At 49.6% G+C, this 8,035-nt stretch overlaps 1 protein-coding gene and 1 non-coding gene across 4 annotated transcripts in view; both read right to left on the bottom strand.

Annotated features, from left to right (window-relative positions):
- NCAN (neurocan) overlaps positions 1–8,035 on the bottom strand; it is a 42,296-nt gene that overhangs the window by 14,028 nt on the left and 20,233 nt on the right. For 2 of the 3 annotated variants that reach the window (XM_032170210.2, XM_032170211.2), the window contains exons 9-11: positions 6,032–6,148; positions 4,842–4,955; positions 1,231–1,389 (exon numbers count right to left, since the gene is read on the bottom strand). In XM_032170210.2, the coding sequence (XP_032026101.1) occupies positions 1,231–1,389; positions 4,842–4,955; positions 6,032–6,148 (390 nt within the window). The remainder of the gene's footprint in view (positions 1–1,230; positions 1,390–4,841; positions 4,956–6,031; positions 6,149–8,035) is intronic. The other variant, XM_032170212.2, reaches the window with a different exon arrangement.
- On the bottom strand, positions 6,988–7,095 carry LOC116479742 (U6 spliceosomal RNA). Its single transcript, XR_004251060.1, has one exon. It is a non-coding gene; the product is annotated as a U6 spliceosomal RNA (small nuclear RNA).

Here is an 8,035-nt window from a genome sequence, read left to right as displayed (position 1 = left end):
GAGGAGGAATGGGAGGAGGAGAGGGAGGAGGAGAGGGAGGATGGAGAGAAGAAAGGAGGTGGAAGATGAGTGGAAGGAGGAGGGGGAGGAGAGAAGGGAGAAGGGGAGGAGTAGGAGGGAGGAGGAGAAAGAATGGAAGGAGGAGGGAGAGGAGGGGGAGGGAGGATGAGGAAGAGGGAGGAAGAGGAGTGGAAGGAGGAGGGGGAGGAGGGGGAGGAGTGGGAGGGAAGATGGGAAGGTAGGAGGGAAAGGAAGGAGAAGGGTAGCGGGGCAGGCATGAACCCCTCTCCCAGCCTCAGTGTAGGCTGGAGGTGCATCCTCACCCCACTCTCCACAAGTGGGGACTCTGGCTACCTTCTTTTAGGGGGGCGAGGCATGGGAAGAACCGGAATTAGACCCAGGCTATGCCAGGGTTTGTGGCCAGGAAAAGCAGGAGTAAACCCAGGCCCTGTCACATCTTTGCAGAAATCAGAAGTAGGGGACAGGAGACACCAGTGGGTGCTGGACAGGCAGACAGGTGAGAAGGCGCGAGCCAGTCGCTCGGAGAGGCCCGGTGGGATACATCAAGGAAAAAGAAGCAAATCAGGGAAAGAAGAAAGGAAGGAGTCACGAGGGATGGGATGGCGGCAAACGGAATAAACAGAATAAATGGATGGATGAGCAAAAGGCAGAGGGATAATGAATAAATCAGTAAGTCCCGATTACATGAATGCAACACTTGTCTCTCTCCTAGGTCTTTGCAAGGCTCATTTCTTATTTCATCCAACACATTACAGGTGCTTCCCCCATCACCCTCCATCTCTTGGCCCTGTTTTGTTATCAGCACACATAGGATCCGTTGAATTACAGTATAGACTTATTTACTTAGATATTTACTTGTTTGTCTATATCCTCCCCAAGAAATGGTCACTCCCTGAGGACAGAGCAAAGTCAGCCTTGATCGCTGCTGTGCTGTGTCAATATCCCTGGAATGGTGCCTGGCACATAGCAGGTGCTCAGTAAATATTTGGCGAATGAATGAATGAATGAATGAAGTGAGTGTATAAATTTAACAAGTGAATTGACAGATTTCATGCATTAAGAAGCAGTCAGGGCTTGCGTTAATGAACATAGCTTTGGAAAGGTGACGTCCTGAAAACCAGGGGAGGGATGTGATGCCCTGGCAAAAGGGCTACAAGTGCCACCCCTGCCCACCCTCCAGGCAGGTGGCCCCCTCCCCAGAGCCCCTACTATTAATGAAGCTGTGTTCCTCCGGTGAGTGGACACTGGTCAGGTGGCCGGAGCGGCGGCGGCAGTCCCTCTCTGCATCTTCCCATGCCCTCCGGTGGGCAAAATAGCGGTAACAGTGGCCCTGGAACTTGTGCCAGCCGCGGTCACAGCCCTCGGTGTCTGGCAGATGGGATAGGAGTGTGAGGGGGGGCTGGCCTTGGCCCAAGGCCTACCAGCCATGAGCACAGCCAGTCCACCAGAAAGAGGGCCCAATCCAAGGTCACTGCGGGGCGAGATCATCCCTCTCCCCATGTCTGGCCCCTCCTCCTGAGGAGGCTCTCCCGACCCTTTCACCTCCCATATTGACTTCTTTTTTTTTGGACAGGGTCTCACTCTGTTGCCCAGGCTGGAGTGCAATGGTGCAATCTCGGCTCACTGCTACCTCTGCCTCCCACACCCAAGCAATCCTCCCACCTCAGCCTCCTGAGTAGCTGGGATTACAGGCGTGCACCAGCACGCCCAGCTAATTTTGTATTTTTAGTAGAGATAGGGTTTCACCATGTTGGTCAGGTTGGTCTCAAACTCCTGGCCTCAAGTGATCTGCCCGCCTTAGCCTCCCAAAATGCTGGAATTACAGACGCGAGCCACCACACTGGCCAAATCTTAATGTCTTTTCTTTGTTTCTGGAAGATTTAACTGGGAGATCATTCCCTGACACCCCCTCTCGTTCCAATGCTGAAGGCTCCTTCTCTGATGTCGGGGCCACACCCTTTGTATGGACATGGGAGCTCAGGCATTTCTCCACAGAAGACATACAAATGGCCAACAAGCACATGAAGAGATGCTCATTGTCAATGTCAAAACCACCATGAGATATCACTTCACACCCACTAGGATGGAGATATATATATACATATATATATATATATATTTTTTTTTTTTTTTGAGATGGAGTCTGGCTCTGTCGCCCAGGCTGGAGTGCAATGGCACGATCTTGGCTCACTGTAGCCACCACCTCCCAGGTTCAAGCAATTCTCCTGTCTCAGCCTCCCAAGTACCTGGGATTACAGGCATGTGTCACCACGCCTGGCTAATTTTTGTATTTTTAGTAGAGACGGGGTTTCTCCATGTTGGCCAGGATGGTCTTGATTTCCCGACCTCATGATCATCCCGCCTTGGCCTCCCAAAGTGCTGGGATTACATATAATTTTTTTTTTTTTAAAGGAAAAGTAGGCTGAGGATGGTGGCTTACGCCTGTAATCCCAGTATTTTGGGAGGTCGAGGCTGGCGGATCACTTGAGGCCAGGAGTTCAAGACCAGCCTGGCCCCGTCTCTACTAAAAATTCAAAAAAAAATTGAGTCACGTGTAGTGGTAGGTGCCTATAGTCCCAGATACTGGGGTGGTTGAGGCACAAGAATCACTTGAACCGGAAGGTGGAGGCTGTAGTGAGCCGAGATCATACCACTGCACTCCAGCCTAGGTGACAGAGTTAGACCCTGTCTCAAAAAATAAAAATAAAAATAAATTAAAAAAATAAAAATTAGCCAGGCATGGTGGCACGAACCTGTAGTTCCAGCTACTGGGTAGGCTGAAGCAAGAGAATCGCTTGAGCCTGGGAGTTCAAGGTGACAGTGAACTATGATTGTACCACTGTACTTTCCAGCCTGGGCGCAGAGTGAGAACCTGTTTCAAAAAAAAAAAAAAAGGCCAAGCACAGTGGCTCATGTCTGTACTCCCAGCACTTTGGGAGTCTGAGGCAGGAGAATCACATGAACCCAGGAGTTTGAGAGCAGCCTGGGCAACATGGCAAAACCCCATCTCTACAAAAAGAAAAAATAAATTAAACCTAGAGTTACCATATGACCCAGCAATTCCACTCCTGAGAGTATACACCAAAAAGAGTAGAGGGATAAAAAAGAATGGCAAATAGTTATTCAAACAAAAGCATGTACAAGAATATGTTCACAGCAGCAGCACTATTGACCATAGCCTCTGGAGGAAACAACCCAAATATCCATCAAACCATGAATGGATAAACAAAATGTGATATAGCCATACAATGGAATACTACTCAGCCACGAACAGGAATGAAACACTGATTCATATTACAATACAGATGAACCTTGAAAACATGTCAAGTGAAAGAAGCCAGACACAAAAGACACATATTTTGAGATTCCATTCATATGAAATGTCTAGAACAGGCAAATCCACAGAGACAGAAAGCAGATTAGTGGTTGCCTAGGACTGGGGAATGGGAACAGGGAGTGACTGCCTAGTGGGCACAGAGTTTCCTTCTGGGGTGTTGAAAAAGTTCTGGAACTAGACAGAGGTGATGGCTGTACAGCATTGCGATTGTACAGAATGCCACTGAAATGTACACTTTAAAATGGTTAATTTGGCTGGGCTCAGTGGCTGTAATCCCAGTAGTTTGGGAGGCTGATGTGGACAGATTGCTTGAGCTCAGGAGTTCAAGACCAGTCTGGGCAACATGGTGAAACCTTGTCTCTACAAAAAATACAAAAACGAGCCAGGCATGGTGGCTTGTGCCTGTAGTCCCAGCCTACTGGGGAGGCTGAGGAGGGAGGATCACTTGAGCCTGGGAGGTCAAAGCTGCAACGAGCCAAGATCGCACCACTGCACTCCAGCCTGGGTGCCAGGGTGAGACCCTGTCTCAAAAAATAAAATAAATTTAGCTAGGCATGGTGGCGCATGCCTGTAGTCCCAGCTACTCAGGAGGCTGAGGTAGGAGAATCTCTTGGACCAGGGAGTTGGAGGTTGCAGTGAGCCGAGATCGCGCCACTGCACTCCAGCCTGGTGACAGAGCGAGATTCTGTCTCAAAAAAATAAAATAAAATAGGGCAGGCGCAGTGGCACATGCCTGTAATTCCAGCACTTTGGGATGCTGAGGTGGGTGGATCACCTGAGGCCAGGAGTTCAAGACCAGCCTGGCCAACATGGCAAAACCCCATCTCTACTAAAAAATACAAAAATTAGGCCAGGCACGGTGGCTCACGCTTGTAATCCCAGCACTTTGGGAGGCCGAGGCGGGCGGATCACAAGGTCAGGAGATCGAGACCACGGTGAAACCCCGTCTCTACTAAAAATACAAAAAATTAGCCGGGCGTGGTGGTGGGTGCCTGTAGTCCCAGCTACTCGGAGAGGCTGAGGCAGGAGAATGGTGTGAACCCGGGAGGCGGAGCTTGCAGTGAGCCGAGATTGCACCACTGCACTCCAGCCTGGGCAACAGAGCGAGACTCCGTCTCAAGAAAAAAAAAAAAATACAAAAATTAGCCAGGCGTGGTGGCGGGCGCCTGTAATCCCAGCTACTTGGGAGGCTGAGGCAGGGAAAATTGCTTGAAACTGGGAGGTGGGGGTTGCAGTGAGTTGAGACGGTGCCGCTGCACTCCAGCCTGAGTGACAGAGCAAGATTCCATCTCAAAAAAATAATAAAATAAAATAAAATGGTTAATTCTATGTTATGCGCAGTTTGTCTAAAAGAATAATTTATCTTGTGTCAGGCTCACAGCCATGGAACTGGAGGCAGGGACCTGGAGTATGTGGGGAAGCCTGTGGCTGGGCACCCAACCCCACTCTTGGTACTGTTTCTGGGGTTGCAATAGAAACTCACCTTTCTCGCAAAGGCTGCCCCCGTAGCTGGGGAGGCAAAGGCAGACAAAGCCGTTGACCTCATCAATACAGGTGCCTCCATTCTCACAGGGGCTGCAGAGGCAGTCATCAATGTCTGGCAGAGAGGGGAAGAGACTGAGTTAGAGGTCGGCTTCCGCTTGGCTCTGAGCCCCCACAGGAAACTAAGCAGAAGATGGGGTCATGGTCCTACCAACCATCCTGGACCTAAGTGCAGCAGTCACAGTCTGCACAGATGGCCCAATGACTCTGCAGGCAAGAGGGTGGAACCTCATACAATTAACATAAATTAGCATTAATGAGAGCAGATGCCACTGGGGCAGCTGAGAGCCAGGATGTGCAGACTGTTCTACCTGACTCTAGAGAAGTGAAGGTTATACTCTCAAAAACAGGCTCACAGAATGCTGAAGCTGGAGTCTCTTTTAGGCATTTGCAAAGACTTGCACAGAGTCACAAAGCTGTTTGTGGGTAAAGCTAGATATTCACTGAGCTCCTCTTCTACTCGTCCATGTGTAGATAGTGCTTGAGGCATGTATGGCACTGGGCAAGTCACTTCCCCTCCTTGAAACTCAGCTTATTTTTTTGAAAATGGTAATAATAATGGGCTCCTACTCAAGGATGATTGTGAGTAGGGAAGCAATAGAAGAGCTCAAGAAATTATATCATTTATATTTATTGTTATAATTCTGTAATCAGTCATGTGGTTGTGAAGGTTGTGAAGTCAAGATGATGCATAGAGCTAAAAAAATTATGTCATTTATATTTGTTGTTGTAATTTCATAATTAGTAGTATTTCTTGTGTTGGGCTTTGAAGCTAGCACCCAACAGTTCTGGTGGCAGTGCTTATACCTCCCACCCACCCAGGAAAGGGCAGGATCCCCAAAGGGCCTTTGCAGGGAGGAGTCTCAGACATATAATTCCTTTGTCTTTCCCTTCCCACCTCTGACTGGTAGTAATGGGAGACAGCACACCAGAGATGAAAGCTCAGCTCTTTGATTCTGGTTCCACTAACTGGGCTGATTTAGCTGAATGCAAGGAGTGGGGTTTGGGAATGGAGCATCTGAAACCAGCTTTTTGTGATCTCTGAATTCTGAGGGCATGGCTGCTGGGGTACATCCCAAGGCTCTGGAGTCAAACAAATTCAGATTCAGATCCTGAGTCTGGGGTACTCACCAATCTCACAGTTCTCCCCGGCAAAGCCCTGATCACAGCTACAGCCATACATGGTGCCATTGGCATTACATGTCCCTCCATGAAGACAAGGGTTGTTCTCACAGGGATCTGAGTGCGCTGCAGGATGGATGGGTAGTGTGGGGAAGAGTCAGGCCACAGATCTTTTGCCTTCCTGGAATCAGGACCCAAGGCCCCCAAACCGCTTTAATCAAACCCTCTCTATGGAGCCCTCTTTATAACTTCCCCAACCAGCAGTCACCAACTCCCTCTCATATGACCCCTGTTATGAGGAGTTTACTGCTTCCAGAAACTGCCCCAAAGCATCTGGGGACTTCCCTGCCTGTAGCAAAGTCCTTCCTCAGACTGAACTGGAATGGGGCTCCCAGAGACCAGGGCTGCCTGAAGGACCTCGTAGAATGTCTTCTCCCAGAACATGGGCTTCAGTGTCCTCCCTGACTTAAGTGTCCTCCCCCTCCTTTGGGCACACCCTGTTCATCAATGTGCTTCTCATGAATTGGGGCACACGAGTGGACATAGGTTCTAGCCTGGGCGACAGACTGAAAAAAAAATCTTCATCCTGCTCCAGCCAACCCAGATCCTGTCAGGGCAGCATCTGACCATTCCACTGCCCAGTGGAATTAAAGTTAAAAAAAATAAATTAAAAAAAAAAAGAGGCCAGGTGCCATGGCTCATGCCTGTAATCCTAGCACTTTGGGAGGCCAAGGCAGGTGGATCACCTGAGGTCAGGAGTTCGAGACCAGCCTGGCCAACATGGTGAAACCCCATCTCTACTAAAAATACAAAAAATTAGTTGGGCGTGGTGGCAGGAGCCTGTAATCCCAGCTACATGGGAGGCTGAGGCAGGAGAATCCCTTGAATGCCAAAGGCGGAGGTTGCAGTGAGCCGAGATCGCGCCACTGCACTCCAGCCTGGGGGACAGAGTGAGACTCCATCTCAAAAATTAAAAAAAAAAAAAAATGAAATGCTTCATTTTTTGCACAGGAGCCCTGCTAATCTTCTCTGTATTGTTCTAATTATAGCATATGTGCTGCTGAAGCGAGCACCACTTTACTTTTTTTATTAGAACAATCGTTTCTTGTCTGTATCTTTCCCTAGAGTGCTGGTATTCCATATGGCAGCCACATATAGATATTCACACTTAAATCAATTAAAGTGAAATAAAAGTAAAAACGTCGTCCCTCAGTTGTCCTAGCCATTTTTCAAATTAGCGTGGATAGAGAACATTTCCATCCCTGGGAAAGTTCTAGAATGTTGCTCTAGGACGTCAGTTTTCAGAGGACACGGGATTTGGTTTCAACATACGGTCTGGGACAGAGCAGGCGCTCAGTAATTGCTTGCTAACGGAATGAAGGTAGCAGCTGGCCCTCCCGCGGTAGCTGAGGCCTGTCCCTGGGGTGGCCCCATGGATGGCAAAGGGGCTTGTGGATGGCAGGGCCTGTGGCTGGATGATGGCCCTGCACGTGTGTGCACACGCACAAGGCTGCCAGGCGGCGGGACACATGAGCCCCACCAGGTGCCCCGCGCTGCTGACACCTGCCCACGGACTGGCGGTGACTCAGTCACTCGCTGGTACTGCGTTTATTTTTGGCTTCATTAGCATTTCTTCTGCAAGCGGCGGGTGGGTAGGTGCCTGGGTCTCCCCGGTACTGCCCGCCAATCTCCATCCTGCTGTGGTTGGCTTCATTGTGGAGCCCAGGATCCAGAAAAGTCCAAGACAGACCCAGCCTCAGCCCAGGTGCAGCTCCAACCCCCGTTTCCTTAGTGTTCCTGTGTGGTTGCCCTCCCACCTCTCTGACTACCCCTTCTCTATTTCTTTGGGCATCGAGCTTCTTCCCCTCTGATCATCTTTCCAGGGTTGATCCCCACATAGCCCATCTCTTCTCTCCTCACCACCACCCTAAGATTAATTTTTTTTTTTTGAGATGGAGTCTTGCTCTGTCCCCCAGGCTGGAGTGCAGTTGCATGATCATAGCTCACTGCAGC

Source organism: Hylobates moloch, unplaced genomic scaffold (genome assembly GCF_009828535.3).
Source record: "Hylobates moloch isolate HMO894 unplaced genomic scaffold, HMol_V3 SCAFFOLD_12, whole genome shotgun sequence".
NCBI classification, from domain to species: domain Eukaryota; kingdom Metazoa; phylum Chordata; class Mammalia; order Primates; family Hylobatidae; genus Hylobates; species Hylobates moloch.
Note: the sequence above shows the minus strand (reverse complement) of the source record. Positions and strands in the feature narration are given on the sequence as shown.